At 39.2% G+C, this 26,406-nt stretch overlaps 1 protein-coding gene and 3 long non-coding RNA genes across 4 annotated transcripts in view; 2 read left to right on the top strand and 2 right to left on the bottom strand.

Moving 5' to 3' along the window:
- prkcaa (protein kinase C, alpha, a) overlaps positions 1-26,406 on the bottom strand; it is a 205,281-nt gene that overhangs the window by 120,461 nt on the left and 58,414 nt on the right. The window contains exon 3 of the mRNA XM_082136835.1: positions 15,417-15,499. Coding sequence (XP_081992961.1) covers positions 15,417-15,499 — 83 coding nt within the window. The remainder of the gene's footprint in view (positions 1-15,416; positions 15,500-26,406) is intronic.
- LOC309474516 overlaps positions 1-26,406 on the top strand; it is a 243,910-nt gene that overhangs the window by 30,193 nt on the left and 187,311 nt on the right. The gene's annotated exons all lie outside the window — the stretch shown is intronic.
- LOC309474491 lies at positions 13-7,028 on the bottom strand. The gene is made up of 4 exons (XR_014197325.1): positions 6,820-7,028; positions 1,286-6,655; positions 353-1,030; positions 13-321 (listed from the first exon to the last, which is right to left on the bottom strand). It is a non-coding gene; the product is annotated as an uncharacterized lncRNA (long non-coding RNA).
- Positions 7,147-8,721, top strand: LOC309474480. The gene is made up of 2 exons (XR_014197312.1): positions 7,147-8,159; positions 8,192-8,721. It is a non-coding gene; the product is annotated as an uncharacterized lncRNA (long non-coding RNA).

Below are 26,406 nucleotides of genomic sequence, written 5' to 3' on the forward strand. Positions count from 1 at the left end.
AAAGAATTTGAGAATTTGGCTTGATTTGAGATTTTTAGGTTCAGGGGTAGAAAATGGATAAATGGCTTGAATATTCAATTTCCACATGTGGGCGGGCATGAAACGCCCTGTTCCGCTGATTGGTCAACCAAAGAACAAGGGGGAGGGGGGTCATCATGCTAGTCATGTGACACACAGCAGCCACGGTAGCGCTGTATGACTGATAAAAAAATAAATAATAATTTATTCAAAATATTCCCAAACTTATTAACTTTATCATGAAATGCAATTGTTTGCAAATCAGAGAATCAGAGTCAGATTTAAAACACATAAATTCATCCACTTCTCCAAAAAAAAGTAAGTGGCCGGTGACCTGGCAAAAAAATAGAGTAAACTTTATAGTTACCACTATGTGTATCTGATATCAATAAAACTGGTCGACCAATAGTGGACCGACACATTATATGGTTGAAAACGCTGAACAGTTGCGATGCATGACAAGTGAGTGTGTCAGTCTATGGCTTAGCACCAGTGAAGTGCCAATGCAGATTTGAATTTAGCAGTTGATGACGTTTCACACTGAACGTTCTAATCACACCTGTGTGATTGTATCAATGTAAAAATATTTTTCAATAAATCTGAGGAGGCATGTCTGCTGCGGAGCGTGAGCGCGGCCTCAAAAGTGTGCATCAAGGGTACGCATTTCGGCATCCTTCTGAAACCTAAATTGACAAACGGGACTCCCTATGGTCTTAGGCTTGTTCGACTTCATGCAGCTCTGCGCAGACCGATCTGCGGCTGACTTAAAGCAGTGCATGCCGGTTAGAAATTTTGTCCGACTTGATACAGCGCCGACGCCACGTGACTGTGACGTATGCCATCAAAGTACCGCGAGAGCAATTCGAGAGCAGCCGGAGAACTCAGCCAGCGCAGCTTCTCAAGAGCGGCTGCACTGGGCTGCACGTGGGCTGATGACGACACAGCTGTTCCACGATTGGCCGGATTCACCGCATGACAACGATCACATGTGTTTCGTGTTTACCTTTAGTTCCTCTAAAGCTCTCAAATCAGTTTATTATAACAGTGAACACTCTTTTCATGTCGTTGTCATGTTATATTGTGTCATGTTTATCAAATTAAAACTGCTTAAAAAAACGTAGACTCCACTTCATTGATAGTAGCTTATGTTGAACTTTATTCTTGTTCAAACAGACGCTGTATGAAGCAGTACATAAAGTATTGAATGAAAATGTCTCTGAAACATCTGTGTATTATTTGGCAAATATTGCATTTATTTCACTGCAGCTGTGGTAAAGTATGCAAACACCACGTGAGCGGTCACTACGGGAACCAGAAAGTGTCCGGCTTCACGTCTCTGTTTGCAGCTTCTCCCCGCCTGCACGCGGCTACTCTCGCCGATCGGTTACATCCAGCCGGAGCCGATGTCGAACACACCTCTTGTGAACTTAACGGACACACTCGCGGCAGCCATTGTAAGTGCACAATAGCTTAAGTGCATATGAAGTATGTCATTTGGGACAGGGCCATACTCTCTGCTCTTCTTTACCTTCCTGTATTGACAATATCTGTCCTCTCACCTCTAAGCCAGCACATCCAACATCTTCCAGCCCCTAGCTCACCGATATACTTCTAAAAAGAAAGGGTTCAAGTCAGAAGACCCAGCTGTACTAAAAAAAGTATCAATTCCTGTCCTCTTCCACCTCTAGTATTTCTGCGACAGTCACTTACAAAACACTTCATACACCTGTAAACTGTTCACACATTTTCCTCTTAACACTGTCCACTGACCATCTGCAAATCACTTCTCTACACAACACACTCACCCACAACTACCCACCTTTAATTTAATTAAATAATATGATGATTCATGATAAATTATTCTGTTATAGATGGGGCCTTAAAATGTTTGTCACAGAAACCCACACAGGCATTTCTTAGAATTAAAAAATGTTTTGTTGTTGTTGTGCTTCACATATTATCCACCAGGTGGTATTTGGGACAACACACTGTAACTCATTAGATACAGTAGGCAAAATCAGACTTCTCTTGGCCACTTCTGGCCAACAATTGACAACTCAAACACAATTCAAAAGCATAGTTACTTATTTATCACTCACTTTAAGTTTCAAAAGCAAATATAGTTGCTGCTATATGCTATGTTATTTTTTTTTTTTTTACGTTTTGAGAGTTTATACTCAAAGTTTTTATTTATTTTATTTACATTAAACCTTTTTAATTCATTTTGTAAATTATTTAAATATTAATTAAAAATATATATTTTATATTATTAATAATTCAGTGAGCTGATGTAAGTATTACTTATTTAAAAAAATAGATCAAATTGTTTTTGAACTATTGCAGATGAACTATAAAACAGCACTGATACAGCAGAGTACCTTTTATTTTATTTTATTTTGTTTTATTGTGTATGTCATTTTCTTTTTAATTTCACTGAAATCTTGATTTCTTGATTATGTTGTCTCTGATGAAACAAGTAAACTCTGTTTTTTTATTTATTATTATTATTATTATTATGATTTATTTCTAACATAATGCTTATCAAAGCAGTGTAAAGGTGGGAAGAATGAAGAGCATGCATTACACATGTGCCTACTCCAGCATTTAAACATGACTTTTTTTTTTCATAAGAAATGCAACTTGTAAATTCATAAAAGTAATAATAATAAAAACATAAGGGTTACAATATAACAATAAACACTAAGCTCTTAAACCAGCAAAGCAGAGCAATGCCCAACATATTATTTTCAATATGTCTGAATTCATTCATAAATGTTATTTTTTCTACAAACATTGCAAATAAAGCATTGTTAATATCCTGCAATGTTGTTGGATTTGTATTAATTTTTTTCTCTCTCTTTTAATTTCAGGAGGTCCATGTCCTGGGAGAGCAAAAGCCTGTTTGAGCCTGTGTAGTTAGCTCATTGATGCTCAGTATTAAGGACATCCTAAAGATCAGGCCTCCAGAGGGCTGAGGGAGCTAATGGATTTGTAATGGAATCAATGAGGCATGGAGATTTTCTATAAGAAAAAAACCCTGCTACACACACACACACAAGCACACAGAGATAGAGAGGTCTTATGGACAACACTGCTCCACAGGGCCATGAAAGCAGAAACAGCTGCTGGAAGAAAGTAACCACAAATACACCACAACACAACAGGCTGGAGGAGAATTCCTCACAGAAGCCATTAGTAAACCTAATGTACACACAAACTGTGCAAATTCATGCACTAATTGTGGGAGAAAATGCTGAATTCTTTGTAATGGATTTTAAATGATGAAATGTGTTTTACTGCACTGAGAGTATCACTTAAGAAATCAAATTAGTCACAATTATTCTATTTTACACCTGTCATCCTTTTGGTAACACTTTACAATAAGGTTCAGTTAGTTAACATTAGTTTATGTATTAACTAACTTGAACTAACAATGAGCAAAACATTTGTTACAGTATTTTTAAATCTTTGTTAAAGTGCCCCTATTATGGATTTTTGAAAATGACCTTTCATGTAGTGTGTAACATAGCTCTAAGTGAATGAAAACCTCCTGCAAAGATTTAAATCTGAAAGTGCACCATATATAAAGCTATTGTCTTTCAAAAGTAAAAGTCGACTCTGAGTCAATGAAATGAATAATTTTTCAAACAAGTCATAAGCCGTTTTGTTGTGACGTCAAGACGAAACATTAGCATATTGCCCACCCACTTATTGCGCGCGTAGACACCAGGGAAAACTTGAACGCCCTCAAACACTGCAGCTGATTCCTGTGGATGCTGGATAGCATCATGTCGAGAAGACGGCACTGTGCTCTACAATGTGAAGGTAAAGCCAGTTTTTTTTTTACACTGCCCAAGGACGAGCATGTGAAGAATCAGTGGTTAAAATTCATCTTTACCACGATACCACAGCAGTATATGTTCCCTTTATTTTACTGACTGAGTTCAATGCAGGATTCGCAAAACGCTTGCTCTTGAAAGATGGTGTTCAAAATACTTAGTTTTGAGTTTTATATTGTGTAGGTCTCCTGCTAACTGGCTAACTCACGTCATTACGGTCTTACTGAAATACTTCTGCTTATCAGTTGTGGGCCACTATTACCTAAAACTGTGTCTAGAGAAAGCACTGACACCTGCAGGATTTCATCTGATGGTACTTTTTATTTAACACTAAAAATTTAAATAAGCATATAGTATATCTGTTTCGTGAGAGCAACGGTACCGCAGAACGAGTGTAGTCTATATCTATAGACGTCACGTTTTTAAATCTGTAAACTCCAAAAAGCAACAAAATTGTCAGACATCCATTAGTGCATGTTCACAGAGAGAAACAACTGAAAAACAGCGCTGGTTGCTCTCTGGATACTCGACAACGACGGAATCCAACAGCGTGAGCGAAGGTATAATGCGTGAAAAAAAGCACAAACACGGCAGAGATGCCAAGTTCAGCAGCTGGAATTAGCTGAGGTGACGTGGTGGCTAACAGACAGCAGACCAACGGCTAGTGACATCAGCGGCAATCCACCTGTCACTCAAGTGGCCACGCCCTTAATTATGAAGAACTTTAACGCTTAATATAATTTAAACGGATGAGTTCAAAAAAAAAAATGCACCCCCCCTCACAGTTGTCATGAAGGGCAAAATTAGCTATATAGACCAAAACCACTTTTTGCACCAGGCTGTAAACACATTTTTATCTGCTGTAAAGTTGGGAATATTGGGGAGATACAGATTTGACTCACTTTTGCATCCAACCTCAAGCGGCCAGTTTCATTTGTGTTTTCGACACGCGTGCTGTACGCGGTAGACCAATCACAACAGACTGAGCTGTCTGGCCAATCAGAGCAGAGTAGCTCACGGAAAGGAGGGATTTAGAGAGATTGATTCATCTGACGAGTCGTTTGAGAATCATTGGAAATTGGGTGAGGTGCAAATGTATACTATGAGAAAATGAAACAGTTTTTTGACCTTTGATGCATGTAAACCTGTTGAAGGAGACACCAAAACAACATTAGGAAACTTTAAATGGCATAATGGGGCACTTTAATGTTAGTTAATAAAAACACAGTTGTTCATTGTTTGTTCATGTTAGTTCACAGTGCATTAACTAATGTTAAAAAATACAACTTTTGATTTTAATAATTTATTAGAAAATATTGAAATTAACATTAATTTTGATTAATAAATGCTGTAAAAGTATTGTTCATTCTTAATTCACGTTAACTAAAGTAGTGAACTTATGTTAACTAATGAAACCTTATTGTAAAGTGTTACCATACAGTAACAAAATGGAAAATTTGCTTTCTGACAAAATGGAACGTTAAGAAGAAAAACAAACACACAAACATGCATGTGTATGGTATGTGTAGAGTTTTGTGAAGGCCAGTAAATTGGCAGAGTTCTATGAGTGTAGTCTCCATGCGGCCTAAACATAAGCACTGATGATGCGACATACAGTGTGACCTCCAGCAAAACATCAAAGAGGACTGTGGAGGAAAAGCAGAATAAGATCATGATACATGCTACATCTGAGATTGTGTTATATGACGTGTTCATACAAATGAATATAAGATTGCAAAAGGGAATATGAATGGCTTAAACTTTATTTATTTTTTAATCTAGAGCATAGGTTTAAGATTCTATGGTTCTTCTCCATTATTTATGAACTAAAAAAACATCACTATAGGGTGTGGAGAAAAACAAGCGCGTCATATGGTTATTACATGCTTGAATACTCAATGGCTTCTGACAGCGCCGAGTAGCAGCAGTCGACTACCCGACTAGTCTATGCAACAATTCTGTAAAAGCATATGAAACAATAAGTCTTCCATACTGAATTTAATTTCCACTCCACTGCCTGTAGATAATTTCACAATGTTGAAGGAACTGATAATGAACAACTGTCGCTCCAGACATATCAACCATTCCCATAGCACAGGGGTTTTCAACCGGTGGTCCGTGACATGCATTCCAGCCTACGTAATTTCACTATTAAAATCACTTTTTTTCCATAAAAAAAAAGTTTGTCTTAAAAAAAAGGCAAGTCAGTCAGTAGCCTAATAAATACATTGGCATTCAGTAAAGTGTCGAACCCATAAAAAGTAGAACCATTGTCCGCTTTACATAAAACAAATCACAACATGACCTTGTGTGAGTGAGTGAGTGAGTGAGTGAGTAGCGTTCACACCAAACGCGAATAGAGCGTCTGGCGCAAGTGATTTTCATGTCAAGTCAATGTAAAGACGCGTTTACGCGCATCTGGAGGTCCTGCAGCGCGAATGAGGCGTTTAGCGCGGCGCGGTCGCGCGAATGAGGCAAATTGAGCGTCTGGCGCGATATGCGCAAGTGATTTGAGGGTGAGAGAGCGAGAGAGAGAGAGAGAGAATTCTGATTAGTCGAGAGGATGTATCGCGTTTAGACTAAAAATAGGTTTGGCGCTTATCGCGATTGGGAAAGAAACTGCATCTTGCAGTACATTTTAAACAAGGAAATATAGCGATTTGGCATGAAATGTTGATGGAGCCGTGAATAGGTTCAGTACACAGCAAAATGACATGACAAACCCATAAAAATAAATAAAAAAAGCCATTTCCTCAATTCGACGTCTGACTGTGCTATCTGACAAAGGAATCCACACACTATATTTTGGGGATATTTAATTTAATTTTATCAATCAATAAATTCTACTAGAAACAAACCTTGTTGTAGGCTATTATTTTAATTTAATACTGTGAAGCTGCTTTGATACAATCTGTATTGTGAAAAGCGCTATACAAATATACTTGGCTTAACTTGACTTGACACTACACACACAATAGTGGGCCGCCGATTACTTGTTAGTCAGAATGGTGGTCCCTGGCACAGAACCAGTTGAAAACCCCTGCCATAGCACATAACTACTAATTTAAAATTAATTACATCCTCAAAATACTTTATTGCAGATTTAACCTGACAAGAGAACTGTATAAAAACTAAGCAAAGAGAATATGTTTATTAAAAAGTATACAGCCATGTAAAAAAATTACAAATAAATTATATATATAAATATATATATATATTTGAGAGAGAGAGAGAGAGAGAGAGAGAGAGAGAGAGAGAGAGAGAGAGAGAGAGAGAGAGAGAGAGAGAGAGAGAGAGAGAGAGAGATTTTCAGGTACAGTAGCCTATGTTTATTTGACATGTCTTCAGAAATACAGAAGTTGAATAAATCAAATGCAAAAAATAAGACAAGGTCTTTACTGTATGGAATATAAATTGATTGAGTCTTCACTGTTAAATATCAATTGATTCATAATGAGGATACAAAAGCGATTCAGTCAAAAGCAGTGAGTGATTTTCTGTTTTCTTTTCTTTTTTAAATTATTATTATTTTTAATTAAATTAACAAAACAGACAGCAACAGTTTACAAGGCTGCTGCCCAAGAACAAATGCACAGATCTAATATAATGTTACACATCTGATTTGTTCCCAACAGTTCATGTTCACGTAGGACATACCAGACTGTGTTTTATGTGAATACTTCACACAATGTGCATTTTAACATAATCATGTTTGTACTTGACCATTCGAGCGCAAAAAGCTTTGAAAGAGAACTGAATGCAGCATCATCCGAGCACCACGTTGATTCCTTTTCCACGGCTTATTGTGATTAATAACACTCTACGAGTCAATAACTTTAAGTAGTACTGCGAAGTTAAACACAAGTAACAATTTAGAAAATCGATTTTGGAAATTTGTGAATCGAGGCGAATCGGCAGAAGATTCATATGTGAAACGATTTTTACCCCACCACAGCATTTACTATGTGTTTTAATGCTTTTTTGAGAAACAGAATCTGTCACAAGTGGTTGCAAGGTAAGTTGAAACAAGATCTAATCGCAGCAGTTTTCAGGCTTTATTTGAACAAAACTGAGGATAAGTAGTACACGGGACAGAACAACCATGTAAACACAACATTAAAGGGATAGTTCACCCAAAAATGAAAATTAGCCCATGATTTACTCACCCTGAAGCCATCCTAGGTGTATGATATTCTTCTTTCAGACGAATACAATCGGAGTTATATAAAAAAAAATGTCACAATGGGAGTGAATGGTATACCTTTTTGGAAGTCTATCAAAGTGCATCAATCCATGATAAAAGTGCTCCACACGGCTCTGGCGGGTTAATAAAGGCCTTCTGAACCGAAGCGATGCGTTCGTGTAAGAAAAATTTCAATATTTAAAACTTCATCGACTAAAATAACCAGCTTCCGGCAGACGGCTGTACCTTAGTGAGGCCTTAATTAACCCGCCAGAGCCGTGTGGAGCACTTTTTACTTTTTACTTATAACTCAGATTGTATTTTGTCTTAAGGCGAGACACTACAGGTGAATAGGGTAAAATTTTAAAATAATAGATATCACCATGAAACTTCCTCAGTTGATTACTTCAACAAGTATATCTAAAAAATGTATTACAAGTTTTAGAAATGTGTATGTTTAATTATGCAAATTAGGCATTATCTCATTAAATATGCACGATTTTGCATATATTTTCAGTAGATAGATCTGAACATATGATAAAGCCAGGTGCAAAATAATTTTTTCATTTTGTTTACACACAAGATGAAAATAAAAACTCAGAGGGATTTCAGGATATATGCTTTCATTACCTAGGGAATCAAAATATACTGTCCATAGCCATAAAAAATAGATTTTCGCCATATTTTTTTAATTAAAATGTCACATAAGTCAGGCCAGGAATGATTTATTAACAAATCTCTCTTAAAATATCTTCAGAATATTGCTATGTGTATAACTGGAAAGTTTGGTGTACATAGGTGCTACATAGGCTGAGATGTTTCTACTGGAGAATGACAAAAAACTCATTTTGAGAAAACGGCAGTTAAAGGGATAGTTCACCCAAAAATGAAAATTCTGTCATCATTTACTCACCCTCAAATTGTTTCAAACCTGTATGAATTTATTCTTTCTGCTGAACACAAAAGAAGATATTTTGAAAAATGTCTGTAACCAAACAGTTGATGGACCCCAATGACTTCCATAGTAGGAAAAAAAAAATTCTATGGAAGTCAATGGGGTCCATCAACTCTAAATGAGAAATCGGCGTTAGCTTTAAATCCCCCTTTGGACATTCACGATTGGTTACGGATAGAAAGGAAATGCCCATATTTGGCTTACATAGCGTTGTGCAGGAGACTCATAGCTTCACAACCATACCGGTCATGACAGACTTCAGTAAACAGACGGAGCTCGGCGTGTCGCGTTGTAATGTTAACTTCCTGGTAAATTCGGGAGAAACTTACAGCCGCAAGTAAACAAAATGTAATAAAATAAACATCTTAATGTATATTTTCAACGTCTTCTTTATAGCAGCTTGAAAGAACACATATTAAAGGAGTGAACTAGCCCAAAATCTCAAAACTGACCACTGCATGAAAATCGATGTTTTTGCCTGCCGTGTCTCGCCTTAAAGAAGAATGTCATTGTAACGCAGTTGGATGTTGTGGGAAGGAGGCGGGAACAAATACAAAACGAAAGTAAAGGCAGCAGTCCCTTACGGACAACTGCTGCCACATATAATAACACAAAACACAACATAAGATCCAGGCCTGGCCTCTCGTCCTTCACTGTCGTCACTCCTCCTTTTATGCTTCCGCTCCTCCGTGAGAGATAAGAGACCGGTGCGTCGTGCAGGTGTTGCTCATTATCAATAGCCCCGTTACATGCACACTTTTTTGCTATTCTGATTAAGATCGTTCTGATTGACGGAATCCGGTTGACTGTTTACATGGGATGTTATCTAAACCGATCTGGTGTTTACATGTGCTGACGCTTTCAATCGAAATCATTTTGTGACATGCGCACACTTGTCTGCCGGATCTGGAAGCTCATTATATCCCACGTTTTCAATCCTGTCAAGATGGTGCATCACTTAATCGTTGTGTTAGTTGTAGGCATTAGCCGCGTTTCCACTGTCGGGCCAGTGCGAACCAGGGCTTTAAACGGGCCGTGCCAGGCTAATAGCCTCGGACCAGTAGCACTGTGCCCAAAATCTGCTGCATTTCCACTGTCGGGCCAGAAGCTCCACAGCGCTTCACTTAAAACACACCAGAAACACGCCTCTCTGGAACAACGTCACACAAACCCATCATTTCACCAACAAAATGGAAGTTTTATCAGAAAACTAATCAGAAAGAAATCACTGGGAACAGCGTGATCGCAAAACAAGAGCAACCGTTTGCTGGCATTTTTGTTGTTTAATTGAATATTTAAAACCCAAGAATCGATGTTTTACCACAGGTTTACAATAAAAAGCGACACATTGATCATAATGAATTAATTTGTGTCAAAATTGCACATTAGTCACACAGAAATAAAGTGGTTTATGACGTTTCACAAAAGAAAAAGGACACGCAACTTATTCAGTCGCGTCTGTTTCTGTTTATTTAGTAGCCTAGTTACAGGACATATTTACATCACATTTAGAAAGAATGACAATTTCTACAATGCCACCAAAAATATTACCTGAGGAGCTTTAGCACTCTCTCCCAGAAGGATAGCAGTACAGTTATATTTTCAGTCAGAGATAACGAGGATAGTCCGGTATAAAGAGACGAGACGTAGGCTACTGACAGATAAAATAAAAACAGGATTATGATAACCTATATGATTTGTCTGATTTCGCTGATTTCTAAGCGTTCATATTTACCATGTTTACTGCTACTATGGTAATGGTTAGCGTGCATAGTTTTTTGCATCGGGTCACAAACAGAATGCATTATGTTAAGCCTGGTTCACACGGGACGATTTTAAAATTGTCGGCCGATTTTCCAAACCTGAGAGATAAACGGGGATAAAAAATCACGGGTCTAACAGTTTTGGTCGTACAATGTGTGGTGCGCAGCCATACGGCAAAATCAACACATCACACACGAACCGATTTGACTCCCGAGCATTCCCAGATCAGACGGGAAATCGCGCAAAATACCTCGAGACCAAACGTGACTTCAGAGTAAACAGTGGCAGTGGCAATAGTTTGTAGTTTGTTTTTAACCGGAAAAAAACGCTATCAAAAGAAAAGGCGATGATCTCTGACGTCCACCGGACTTTCTGGTGCGCCATATCGCCGGCTGTTTTGATTATATTTCCCGGTGTTTGGCTACACTCCACAGTCCACAGGCTGCGTGCTCGGGGGACACCACACACGAGAAGAAATCGGGCCAAATAAATCCAACATGTTGGATATCCCCGATTTGAGATCGGAGCGGTCCCGACGTCCTTCCGAGCAGACGAGAGCAGCCTTAACACACCACACACGGCAGGGGTGAATCGGGGCTAAAATCGGCCTAATTATCCTGCCGTGTGAACCAGGCTTTAGCTGACAGAATTACCTGGCGCAAAACCAGGCATGCACAGAAAGACGTACACTCAAAGTAATCGGATCAGCTCGTTTACATGGTGTAATCTTTCATTTGATCGGTTCATTAAAAGGTTTATTCCACTCCCTTCAATCCCACTGAAATTTCAATCGGTTTGAGCATTTTTATTCCGATTGAGGTGTTGGCATGGAGCATTTTCATTCTGATTGGACTTTTAAACTGGTTATAATCGGAATACAATGCTACATGTAAACGGGGCTACTGACGCCACCGGCTTTACTCCGTTCTCCCATGGCCCTCGGCCTTGTCCTGCTCGCCACATACCCCCATCACCCCTCGCAGGCCGGGGGGTACCCACGGTCTACTGATTCAATCATGGGCTAATTTTCATTTTAGGGTGAACTATCCCTTTAACAATCAACTGAACAGAACAAAACACAGGGCTTAAATACACAGGTCAAACAAAGGAGGTAATGAGATAATTAACCAGACACACCTGAACATAATACTCAATCAATTATTAACCAAGGAGACAAACAGGCAGTTAACGGAGGAAAACAGAACCCATTTTAAAAAAAAAAAAATACAGCAAAACACTAGAATAGAACAGAAAACTAACTCAAACAAAAAATGTTACAGAATCTGTGTTCTGCTCAATTTCATATATTTTAATTCTAATGTTTGTTATGTTTTAGTTTTTATTTATTTATAAAAAATTACATTTACTATGTAATTTGCTTAATATTTAGGGGTGTAACAATACCCTCATGTCACGATTCGATACATATCACGATACTAAACTCACAATACGATATTATTGCGATACTCCAAGACATATGGTAAAAGGTTAACAACAAATGTCCTGTTGATTAAACTGCTAAATTTGGTATTACATTGGGGGTATAAATGAATAGCCTTGGACTTGGTGCTGGTAACCCAAAGCACAGGACAATGGTAACACCAGATTAAATATATTCATGATTCTGAAGCTGAACATAGAGAATAGACGAACATGCTTGCATCTGTCAATGACTGGATATATTTAAAATAATGTAATGTAACTTTTTACTGGTAACATAAGAAATTTGGCATTATCAGGACCCACAATTATTCCCCATTGCATTATTATACATAATATTATATAGTAGTTGAATGTAGTACTGACGCTTAAACTCAGTTAACTTGAATTTTTTCCTCACACAGTAATGTTTATTTTGGGTGAACTATATATACACAATACATATTTTCACTATCCACGATACATATTGTTGCATTTTTGTATTGCGGAATATTGTGACACGATATATTATTGTCACACAGTAAAAAGTCACGCCTGATCCTCTTCCCACTATTGACAAAAGTGAGAGGAAGAGGATCAGGCATGACTTTTTACTGCGCCGAGTCGAACTACTCCCAAAAGTGCTATTCCGCCATACATTATAGTTATCCTTTTTAACCCACTTAGAACAGCACCACGTTTTATTTTGTCAAGTCAAGTCAAGTTTATTTGTATAGCGCTTTTCACAATACAGATTGTATCAAAGCAGCTTCACAGTATTACATTAAAATAATACAACAAAGTTTGTTTCAAGAGGAATTTATTGATTGATAAAATTAAATTAAATATCCCCAAAATATCCCCAACTGAGCAAGCCAAAGGCAACAGTGGCAAGGAACCGAAAAACTTCATCAAGTGACCTAATGGTGTCCTAAAACTCCATCAGGTGACCTAATGGAGAAAAAAAAACCTTGGGAGAACCCAGGCTCAGTCGGGGGCCAGTTCTCCTCTGGCATTTATGAGCTAGAGGCCGGATTGTAGTTTGAACTGTAGGATTATATGAATGCCTGGCTGAAGAGATGCGACTTTAATCTAGTTTTAAACTGGGAGAGCGAGTCTGAGCAAATTGTGTCTGAGCATTGTTTTTATTTTGTGTCACCATACTTGATCGTATAACAACTCGTGTAACTGTTTTTAAATAGGGAAAACGTTGATGTGTTTGGTCACTTCTAAATTCATTGCTGTCATATACCATTGAATATACTGGGCTAAGCTAAGTACTATCAGAGTGTCACCCCGCGTCAGAGCGATTAAGTGCAAGCACTGAGATGAGAGAGGTATGTATCAACTTGTCTTAGTTAAGGGAATAACATAGTTTAATATGAAAAAACGGTGGAGTATCCCTTTAAGAGTGGTGCAATTCTAACGGAACACACTCCAAACCATTATTCTCACCTCACCTGCTTGGGTTTTCTAAAATCATCATGACAAGAGGGTCAGTGAATAGTGAGAGAAATTTCCCTTCAATTTTGCAAACAGTATTTATTTTTATCTATGTTTTTTTTTATTTTTTTTTTATTTTTTTTATAAGCCATTGTTTATCATTTAAATGTAAAGCATGTAAATGTAAAATGTAAAACACCTTAATGTAAACATTGTTTGTATAGTAGTAGTGAAAGTAGTAACTCTAAGACTGCAAGACCTGGCTGGTCATGTGATCTTAACATGACAGCTCCCCATAAAGGGGCAGCATACTTTATGTAAAATAAAACAGCTTTTTTCTAAACCGCTCAGTTAAAAATCCCAATCAGAGTACCATTAAGGAGGAGCATTAATCTAGCAAGCAAACACAGCATTTGGCTTTGATTATATGCCAGTCAATAGGAGAATAAGCCTCTACAATATTAAAAAGCTTGTTCTGTTTACACTTGTGTGTACATTAAACAACAGAAATTCTCAACCAATTAAATCTCTTTACTCAAGACAGATGTGAGGTGGTCTGACCCCTCTCAGGAGCTGGGTATTCATTTACAGATGAAATGCAGAGAGCTCTCAAGGTCAGTAACACAAAGATATTTGCAATGTTATTACTCCTGCAGTTTTAGCTAATCACAATGAAGAAGACTGTGTGTGTGTTGCCCTTCGCAACCTTTGTTTAGACTTTAAATACTGGAAAGACTTAGTGCTCTATTAAACAGTTTGCACACAAACTCAGTCTATACACAGATTATGTGAGCAGTTCTTACTGAGAATTATTCCATGGCTACAGTATGACAGTCTCCCATGCTGTGCTCTATAGAAAGGAGAGTCTGAGAAGCTTGAATGACATTCTAACATAATCTCTGGTTACTCCACCACTACATCACACACACACACACACACACACACACACACACACACACACACACACACACACACACACACTACTTACAAATACGCATACAGTTTTTATGGTCATGTTAGAACGTTTGCTTAGAGTGGTCATTTGAGTGTGAAAAGTCTACAGCTTCTAAGGCAGACAAAATTAGGTTTATATACATATATTATGGACAAATATACAGCTGCAAAAAGCAAGATGCAACATTAAATATTATGAAACATTTTGTGCAAAATTATGAGACATGAAATATAATCTACTAGTAGTGTTGTGGTACTACAGTAGTAAACGGATTAAGGTTAATACATTTGGTTAACATGTTGGTTAAGAGGTGAAGTATGTAATTTCTGCACCACTGCACATAACTGCAAAAATAAACATTGTTTTTAAAACTTTCTTTCATAAAACACCACCAGTCAGTCATTGAAAAAAAACAGTCCCACTCCCAACTCACCTATGAATGTTTTACTTATAGTGGTCTCTGCATATTAGGCTGGCATAGGAGAAAGTATTAGAATACCACATATTTCAGCCAAGTTGTTTTAACCTTAAATATTATTTTGAAATATTTAAAGCATTTGATGCATTGTATGTGCTATCATGTATTTTGTAGGATGACCATTATTCTATCAAGCTCGAGGTGACACACAAAGTACCTGTGTCATAGGTCTCTACCAAGTTCACATAAAGTTGTCAAATGTGAAAGAGAAACATTTACAGGTAACATAACCGTGTGTGTGTGTGTGTGTGTGTGTGTGTGTGTGTGTGTGTGTGTGTGTGTGTGTGTGTGTGTGTGTGTGTGTGTGTGTGTGTGTGTGTGTGTGTGTGTGTGTGTGTGTGTGTGTGTATTTGCATACTCACATCGGTGTCTGGTCCTTTATCAGCTCCAGGGCATGAGAATGTGACAAATTCATGGCAACGTTTATGGACCACAAAACAGCACACTGACAGAGAAAGAAAGAGATAGAGAGAGATGTGTGTTACATTTGCAAAAATCACACAAACTGTAAAACACTGGTAAAAAGATATGAGCAAATAGTTCAAACCAAGTTTCGTAAATAATGTTAACAGGCTATCTTACTCTTCCTGATCTGGGTTGAGTATGTGTATACAGTAGTTTTTTTTAATTTTTTTTTTTTTTTTTTTTTACAGAGGATGACAATGCTAAAAGATCAGTCATTTAATAATGTACATTGTAGACCAGCAGACCAACATGAATGACTAACTCATGATTGGAATGAATGGCTGTTGAAATCAGCACCAGCATCATATTTCAAAGAGACAGCAATTATTACAAAATAACAGATTGCATATTCTGGAAGGTTCTATTGTAACCATTTTATAGATACAATAATGTGGATCAACAGATAAATTTACATTCCAGTAAATTTACAGAAAATGCCAAGTTTTCATAAATGTATTCTTTGTATTTTTTTTGGTTTCATATGGTAATAAAATCGTTTAAAAAACAATTTAGAAAAAAAAAAAGTAAATTTAAAACCAGTAAAAAAAAAAAAAAAGTAAATAAAAAGTGGTTGACAAAACTTCAACCCAGTGACATGACAAAAGAATACATTATAATCAGTGTTATAGTCTACACCGGATACGATATAGCACGATGCAACACGACAAATCCCCAACAGTAAACTGACACCCTGTTCTATTTCTGGCGTACTCCACACTCCTGCGCTTCTTCTGACATGAAGGACAGATGGATTTGCAACAGCCACATCCAGTGTGGACAGCATAAAGCTGAGCCCAGTGTGGACACCGGTGTGCAATTCTTTTTTTCAGTAAACGCACAGCACAGACTTCAGTACAAGTCCAGGTCTGTCAACCACATAATATTTGAATAAAGGGTGAAGATGTCAATTTTCCTAGGCCAGACATCACTTTTGGCAACTATTGTACATGGCACTATAACATCCATTAGCTAAAGTCAACACACTCCTGCAATGTTTAACATATTATACTACTATACTACTTACTGTCCCTTTAAGCAAAATGACAACTTTTGAATTGGACCGAATATCCATAACGAACTTTCGTGTTGGTGTGAACAGGCCTTTACTCTTAATCTTTGTGCAGATTACACAGTGTTGCATGACGTTCAACACTGATCTTTTGCCTCAAATATCCACAACTCTGCTAACCAAAGAGAGTTCTTCTGTGAAATGCCTACCCTGATGTACGACTTGGCGATCATTATGTCTAGTCAGTAAGGTATTGATGTAATGGTTAGGTAGAATGATGAGCCGTTTCTCTTCCTAGCACATTTCATCCAATAATAAATTAAGACTTCAGATGCAAAAGCCTCTAAGTCCATCTAAAGTTTTTGTTTAATATTAACATTTTTATCAGGCTCCTATGTATGGGTCTCTACCCAAGTACTGGCATTTCTGAATGTGCTGAGGCTGTGATTTAGTGAGTTTGAAGTGAAAGTATTTGATGAACATATACTAAGTGTGGAGAGCATTCACTCAATATTATTATCTCATTTTTGACAGGTAGCTTTTAGAGGCTTTTGCATCAGAGGTCTTCCAATACTCTCAAATGTTATCAGTTCATGCATTCCCAGGAAATCGAATCCATAATATCCATGGATCAAAGCATTCATTTGAGAAAGAATAGTCACACTTTATATAAGGGTTCAATTCTCTGAACAATACTTCTTATTAATAGTTAGTAAGGTAGTTGTTAAGTTTAGGTATTGGGTAGGATTAAGAGATGTAGAATATGGTCATGCAGGATAAGGCATTAATGTGTGCTTTATAAGTACTAATAAACAGCCAACATCCTAGTAATATGCATGCTAATAAGCAACTAGCCTAGTTGATAGTGAGAACTGGACCCTAAACTAATGTGTAACATAAATAATTATAATAAAGTAATTAAACTTTCTTGTACTCCTAATAAGCTGTGATGAGCTAAAAAAAGAAAGAAAATGTGAAAGAGAATGAATCCATTGGTATGAAAATGTATTTTTAAAAGGCAAACACAAGGGGCACATACACTTTGCAGTAACATATCTGGCACAGTGGCTCAGTGGTTAGCACCATCACCTCACAGTACGGTTTCCCCCATAATCCAAAGACATGCAGGTCAGGCGAATTGGAGAGGCTAAAATCGCCTGTGGGTGTGAATGTGTGCATGTCTGTGTTAGCCCAGTGATAGTCTGGCCATCTGTCCAGGGTGTTTCCCTGCCTTTGGCCCAAAATGCTGGGATAGGTTCCAGCATCCCCACGACCCTTACATAGGACAAGCAGTTTGGAGAATGAATGGGTGGATGTCAGCATTGACCATTCCCATTTTCAATATATGGGCAATAAATAAGAAGTTCCAATCAACTATAGATGTTACAAATCTGCCTGGAAGATGACGTGTGTCTATACCGTCCTAATGCACGGCGAGGAGGATAGTTTGAGTGGCCAAAGACTCTCCAAGGATCACAGATGAAGAATTGCAGAGATTAGTTGAGTCTTGGGGCCAGAAAGCCTAAAAAAAAAATATCAAACAGCACCTACATCACCACAAGTTGTTTGGGAGGGTTTCAAGAAAAATCATCCTCTCTCATCCAAAAATAAACTCCAGCATATTCTGTTGTCAGACACTAATGGAACTTCAAACATGACTGGTTTCTGTGGTCAGATTAAAACAACAACAAAAAATGGCTTTTTGGCAGCAAACCCACCAGATGGGTTTGGTGCACACAAGGATAAAAAGTACCCTGTGCCCAAGGATAAATATACTGCTGGACCTGTGGAATTTTTGGCCTATTTTTTCTGCCGGAGGTCCTGGACTTCTTGCTCGGATAAACTTCTTGTTTAGATACATGGTATCATAGATTCTATCAAATACTAGTAGATAAAAAAATCTAAACCTAACTGCCTCTGCTAGAAATCTTATAATAGGCCATGGTTGGATCTGCTATTAGGGCAATGATAAAAATAACCCATTAAAATCAACACAAAAATTAGCACAAAATTAAGTTTTTGCCATAGCCATCCCAGTTACCTGACCTGAACACTATAGAAAAGGAGTATGGTGAACTGAAGACAAGAAGCACCAACATGGACCTGGGAATTTGAAGGATCTGGAGAGATTCTGTATGAAGGAATGGTCTCTGAACTCGTCAAGTGTTCTCCAACCTCATCAGGGATATGGCAAGATGTTTTAACATTTAATTCTTAATACGTACTAGTATCTATTTTCATGCTACTAGTACTTATTTTTAGATACTAGTATCATTAAGTACTGGTACTTATTCGTTAGCTACTAGTGCTTATTCTTTAGGCACTAGCACCTTTTTAAAAGATATTAGTACTTATTCAATAGATAGTTTGTTAGATAGGTTAGATAGGTCCTATTAAATTGGTACTAGTACTTATTTATTAGACACTATTACTTATTAATTAGATACTAGTACTTATTATTAAGTACTACTTATTCATTTGGTACTAGTAAGATTATTTATTGAACTCTACAGTGGCCATTCTGACTAGTCCTAACATATGACGAGAAAAAAAACAGTTGTGACTAGTAAGATAAAAATTGTTACTAGTAACAATTACAAAAGATACTAGTGTCTAATAAATAAGTACTAATACCTAATGAATAACTACTAGTATATATTAAATAAGTTCAAGTATCTAATGAATTCTTACTAATAATATTTAAAAGATACTAGTCACTTTTGGAATAATTACTAGTCAAAAATTAATAGATGATTTCAAAAACAGAATAATGTCCTAGTTGCGTATGCAACTGAAGGAGGGAACGGAGGACGTAGTCGACGTCGACTGAATGGGGATCACGCCAAGTGAGCCTGTCTTCTTCATACTACTATTTAATCAAGCCAATTTAATATTGGCGTGCGTGATTACACGCTCCGCCCCACGGGTATAAACACGTACGTGGACGCACGCACCAGTTGCTTTTTCGCTGAGGAGCCAATCAGCCCCCAGAGTCAGCGGTGGTCCAGCAGTAGTGGCGAGGGGACTATGTCCTCCATTTCCTCCTTCAGGGAACGGTGGGTTGCATTCGCAACCAGGACGTTCCCTTTCAGTCGAGAACGTCAGACGTAGTTGACTGCCATGTCGGCTGCATCTACCATATGCCCCAGGAGCCTTTGAAATTTTTTTCAGTGGGACCCTTTCTCACTTCTGTGTAGCACCGACCAGACACGCCGTCTTCTTGAAGAGGCAGTAAGTCTTCTTTTCCTTACTGGAAAAGAGATACTCAGCCCGTGGGCGAGATTACTCTCTCCCAGTTGACCTGAAGAGCCAACTGGCTAGGGAGCACTCGAAGGGTAGGACTCTGTACTTGATACTTCGAACCCTCGAACGCACTCGCAGGATGGTCCGTGGTGCGGAAGGGCTAGAGATCTGAAGTACATGTCATGCAGGTCGAATGCTGCAGACCACACTTGGGGGCGAGACACCTGACTGTGTAGTAACTTGGACGGGGGCTTTCGAAAAAGGGCCCGTTTCAAGTGACACAGGGCAAAGATGGTCACTACCCACCTCGTACTAGGTAAATTAAGGACGAGTTCCTTAAAAACTGGCCTTCATATCGGATGGAGGGAGCGGCACTATCGTGTCCTTCGCCAGTAGGACAACAACATGCGCGCACAAGACAGGAGCACTGCTCAACACTAGGTGTGATGAACATCACTGAGTTTTCAGGGGCACGTCTGCTCAACACCTAGTGTGATAATTATCACTGAACTTGAGCGGGCGCCGGCGATCATTTATCGCATAGCCGAGTCTGATAGTCACAAACTGGTCCAGACCGGTTGGGAAGCTCTTTCGCCTCTACAAACCAGGTCCTGGAGACCACAGACATACCTGAGGTGGGGCAGCGAGGTGGAAGACAAAGATGTGAGTGTGCAGTGCAACACTTACCTGTCTCCACTGGACGGCAGGGGATGCGTGAGAAGGTGGATGACTGGGTCCTTGAACTGCACCAAGCTGCCGGCTGGTGACCAAGAGGGGGCTGAGGGGTGCAAGGCTATGCAGGGTCACACACTGCCAGACTGGCCCTCTTGGGACCCAGGAATAGAGAAGTTTGTTCTTTTTCTGAAAATGTGGGTACCGCTGGCTACCCCGTTTTTACAGGAGTCAGCGGCGGAACAGGCCCACACAAAACATAAAACTCCAACCGGCCCTCCACCGGCTGGAGGGAGTGGATCGGTGGCCACTCCAAGAGCAACTTCTCCATCCCTGGGTGGCCCATCCAGGTTCAACGTTTCCGCTGTTGCTTACCACCTGGCTTGGAAGCGCCTGGAACGGGCTGGGCAGCCCTCCTGCGGCTGGCTCCACGTCGAGACCTGGGTGGAGGCTGCTGTGATGGTCAGACGGGAGCAGAGGCGGCCGTAGGGGGACGCCCTCGGCGACGGGCAGGCAGAGGATCTGCCCCCGGCGGACGGGTGAAGGCAGCAGCGGGCCGCCGGGGCAGGATGTGTCAGGTGACCTCCGCCTGCACCTGGGCGGCGGAGAGCTGTTGGGCGCAGCTCTCCACCGCGTCGCCGAACAACCCAACCTGGGAAATTGGGGAGTCCAGGAACCGAACCTTGTCCGCATCCACCATCTCAACCAGGCTGAGCCAACAATGGCGCTCCTGGACCACTAGGGTGGACATTGCTAGACCGACTGTGTACGCTGCGACGCTCGTGCCCGTGAGGGCGAGGTCAGCAGCAGTGCGGAGCTCACTCATGAGCGCATGGTCTAGACTACCCTCGTGCATGTCCATGAGTGTCTTGGCCTGATAGACCTGCAACAACGGCATGGCATGCGAAGAGGAGGCGGCTTGCCCGCAAGCTCTGTAAGCTCTGACCGTCAAACCTGACGCGAGCTCACAGGCCTGCGAGGGGAGACAAGGATCCCCCAGAAGCAGCGGCCGTTGGACACAGGTGCACCTGTTGTCGCAACAGACCGCTCCACTGGAGGGATAGACTCATAACCCTTCAGCGCTCCTCCCTCAAGGGTAGCGAGAGGGGAAGAACCACTCAGGCACGACCTAGTAAGCTCTCCATGCACTTCAAGAAAGAAGGGCACTGGGGCGGCGGGCTGAGAACCAGGTACGGCCCGCCCCTAGATACCAATCATCCAAATCGAGATTGAGCGGGACACGGTGGAGGGTTCCACTCGAGCCCGACAGCCTCCGCGGCCCAAATCAGCATAGCTGACAGTTCTGGATCCGGCTCAAGCAACGTTACACTCACAGAGGGAGACAACGCAGTCGAGTCATCATCTCCAGAGGCCAGCTCACTCTCCGATGCTGCAATCGGCATCCTGTCCTCTGGGGGAGCCCCGGGTGAAACGGCCGGTCCACCCATTACGGATGGACCAGCACGCTCCGCGCGGGACTCCACCGGCTGCGGTGGAAGGGAGGAGTGAGGAGCCCACAGGGAATGGTTACCGGGCGAGACATCCAACACTATTCTTCTGTCACCCACCCCATGCGGCACCCGAAGACAGGGCGTGGTAATGGGGACTCGCACTTCGTGGACGAAGGCGAGTCTTGACCTCAACACCGCGACAGTCATATTCCCGCAATGAGAACATGAACTGTCCACAAAAGCTACTTCAGCGTGCTGTAAGCCCAAACACGTGATGCAACAATTGTGACCGTTACAGAGAGACAGGGAATGAATGCATCCAGAAACGCACAGGCTGAATGACATATTTTTCTGGAACATATTTATTTATTTTATTATTATAAAAAAAATTTGTATAATTTTTTTTTTTTAAAGATGCAAACGCACCCGTGTTGCTCTTTTAGGAAATGGGACCGTCACCAGTGCCGGAGCACACAGGGAATGACCGCGGCAACACTGAATCAGTGAACTGAAACAGTGAAGCACTCACTTCTCGCCCTCTAACCAACCGTCAAACACACAAACAAATAGAAATTTGTTGCTGTTAAAACAGCAGTTGAGAGCTCAAGAAGCTCGCGATCACCGCTGCACTCACGCTGTAGAAACACCAACACTGGGAGGTCTTCCCGCCAGAACACCGACACACTCGCTTGCTGTGTAAACAGTAGTAACTTCAGAGACATCCGATCGGCTCCGAAGCGAAAGGCATGTGCGTATGTACGAAACTGGTGTGTGTGTCCAAGTCCGTGTTTATACCCGTGCGGCGGGGCGGAGTGTGTAATCACGCACGCCAATGTTAAATTGGCTTGATTGAATAGTAGTACGAAGAAGACAGGCTCACTAGGCGTGATCCCCATTCAGTCGACGTCGACTATGCCTGACGTTCTCGACTGAAAGGGAACTACTAGTACCTATTCGTTTGGAGATATCTTCAACCTCATAAGGAACTAGTGAGAAGGAATTTGGAGATATCTTCCTTCTTTAAACAGATCCTTACATAAACATGAGTACCTCTAAACCATCCAATCAAAGTTCACATGGTAATACAATATATTAACATACTGAATGAAATTGATTGTTTGTAACTGGCTTTGCATGTTAGCTTATCTTGCTCATTGGTTGGCATGAAAACACTAGGAAAGATGTACGTTTAATATGACTTGACTGTTTGGATTTGATAATTGGAGATCCAGAAACCAGTTCATGCACACCAACCACAATACCCACTCAAGCAACCACATACCCAACATCCAACACAGGAGATTGTGTACAGGAGTATTTATAATTCCTTAAAAAAAAAAAAAAAAAAAAAAATTTAATTTTTTTTTTAAAAAAATTAAAAATTAAAAAATTAAAAAATAAATAAAAAATAAATAAAATAAAATAAAATAAAATAAAATAAAATAAATATTTATCTGCGTCTGAGACTGTGAGGTATGTCAAAATAAGAGTCTGTTTCAGCTATTTGAAGACTAACAATTGCTACAGTTTGTGAATGTATGTAAGTATGGTCCTTTGATAATAAAAAAGGTTTATCTTGCCCTTATAATGTTAATAAAATGCAGCACACTAAGAAATGTGTCTTAAATTTAAGCCGTTCTTCTATCAGACAGAAGAGAAACCAGATATGGTTTTATTATTGGTGAAACTACTTTGATTGTACATTCACTTACACTGTTTCTTAAGGGTTGGTGACTCTAATACAGTGAATCCACCTGCTGACAGTGGTGAATCACTGGTACAAGAATGCTATGAATGAACTATAACATCAAAGAAACTTGAGAACTGCCAAACAATAAAACACAATGGCATAAAGGATAGGTGTAAATATAGGTTCTATTCCTCGATACCTTTTTCACACACACACACACACACACACACACACACACACACACACACACACACACACACACACACACACACACACACACACACACAAAATACAATGCATAAAATGGGCCTTCCAGAAATGAGACCAACTGGCAAAATATATATATATATATATTTTTTTACATTTAACTAATTGGTTAACTAATTAATCTTAATCATATATAATTAAGTTCAGGATATCTTTGGTCTAAAAAGTTACAAGTAACTAAAAAATTACTAGTTCTAATTTTTCTTAGCAAGTTAAGCATAATGAAATGCTACACACTATTGGAATAAGTACTAGTTTCTAATAAATAAGAAATAGTATCTAATGAATAAGTACTGGTACCATGAAAATAGACACTAGTATGTATTAAGAATTAAATGGTAAAACGGCTTGCCATATCAGGCATTATAGAAGAAGACTCAGAGCTGTTATCTTGGCAAAATGAGTTTGCAAAAAGTATTGAACAAAAGGGTGCCATTAATTATGGCCAGTAGATGTTTGTGATTTTTTTATTTAAACTAAAGATTAAAAGGATTAACAATGCAAAACATTTTTTAACAGGCTTCTTTGTTTTTTGACTCACATGCACACGCACACGCACATGCACACGCACACATACACATACACGCACACGCACATGCACACAAAATACAATGTGTAAAATGGGCCTTCCAGAAATGAGACCAACTGGCAAAAAAAAATTATATATTTTTTTTAAATTATAAATAATTGGTTAACTAATTAATTTTGTTATTATGATAGTAAATAGTATTTTCAAAATTCAGTCCTCATAAAAAGAAATTCAATCATGTTCCAAATAACCTTTTGAAAATACAAACATTTTCATGAATCTGCAGAACATGGAATGAATTTACAAAAAAATATATATATAATTCTGCTCGTCATTCATATATAAGTCCCATTGGTTCTGCACTAATAACATTGATTACTTATTTTAGATTAAAAACTCAGCAGCACGGATAATATTGTATATTTGAGATATTTTGACAAATCTACAACACTTTCAACACAGGACTTTCACCCAGGAGACCGTGGATCGTGTCCCGCGTGTCAAGTTCCCTTTATTTATTCCAATATTTATGTAAAGAGATATAGTCAAATAAAATGTGATTCACATTCAAATGTGATGGGGACCGATATCATCGTCCATCGTGATTTTTTACTGTAAACATCGTCAACTGCCAATTTAGGGGTTTAATGATATTCATATTAATATGAATTAATACAATTAATATGTAATCATTAATACTATTAATCGACACACATGTATCTCTAACACTAACTTTAATTATGTTGGTTGATGTTTTTTTTATGTACATTTTTGCATGTACTGTATTTTCAGGCTCTGGCCTCAGTAGTTATTAGTGTAAGCACTATTTGAACAAAGCTGGATGATAACTAAAGAGCAGGTGTAGCCTATGATTGTTCTTGGATTTGCCTAGTCTTTCCTATGGTCCAGTAGCTCCAGTGTAAAGCTAGACTATGAGCTCTGGCACTCTTCAAATCCGTTCAGCTGTGTAATCTTAACAGGAGAGATTAACACGCCTGACACCCTTTATCAACACACTCAATGGATTACTTCTACACACACACACACACACACACACACACACACACACACACACACACACACAGTAATGCTCCATTCAAGCATTGGCAACAGTAGATGGGTTTAAAGGAGGGGCCACAGAAGGGCCAAAATGAACAAAAAGGAGTCAAATTAATAACACGCCAATATGATCATATGGTCTTGAAACGTGAACAAGACCTAATACTCAGTAACAATTTAATTAGTACTTTCAATTTCGATTATATACGAAAAATCTGAAAAGTTCACAATTAATCGAGTAGTAGGACTTTTTGTAAAAGATACAACAACCATGCACAACAATATTTTAGCAAACAAAAAACACATTTTGCCTTTAAAAACTTAAAATAGAACATTTCTAAGTTAACATCTTTACCCTGACTATTACAACCATGCCCGCCGACAGGGGGGGGGGGGCAAACGGGTCTGTTGTCCCGGGCCCAGGGTAGGGGGGGGCCCAGAACTGGGCCCTCATTAAATTATGGAATAATTAAAAAATATATATATAAAAAATAGGTCTATTTGTGGAAAAAACATGTAATATTTGAGTTACATAAAAGCTTTATATTTGTTTTCTTCCTAATTGTCCTTGAAATAGTGGTCAAGAACTTGTTCTTCAAACAACACGTCGAGCGCTGTCTTGCGCTCTCTCCCTCGCGCATATTAATCAAAGTCAATTGACACGATAGTAAAAGGTCGGAAGACCGCAGTTTCACGTGGAACATTTGGAGATTTCTCTTGAATTACCGCGGGGTGTGAATTGTGCTATATAAAAAAAAAACATTGCCTTATCTTCTCTAAAAAGCGTGCCGCCCATTCAGCTGACATAAACCACAATTTCAGTAAACGAAAAAACCTATCCAGTGATGAAATGTTTTCTGTGTTGACACAAATCTGCTGCGAAGTCCTAAACTGCCGAGATAATCACACAATGCATGCTGTAGGCCACACATCCACTAATGACACGTCCGATACGCATAATACGAAT

Source organism: Leuciscus leuciscus (genome assembly GCF_965113295.1).
Source record: "Leuciscus leuciscus genome assembly, chromosome: 14".
In the NCBI taxonomy this organism is placed as follows: domain Eukaryota; kingdom Metazoa; phylum Chordata; class Actinopteri; order Cypriniformes; family Leuciscidae; genus Leuciscus; species Leuciscus leuciscus.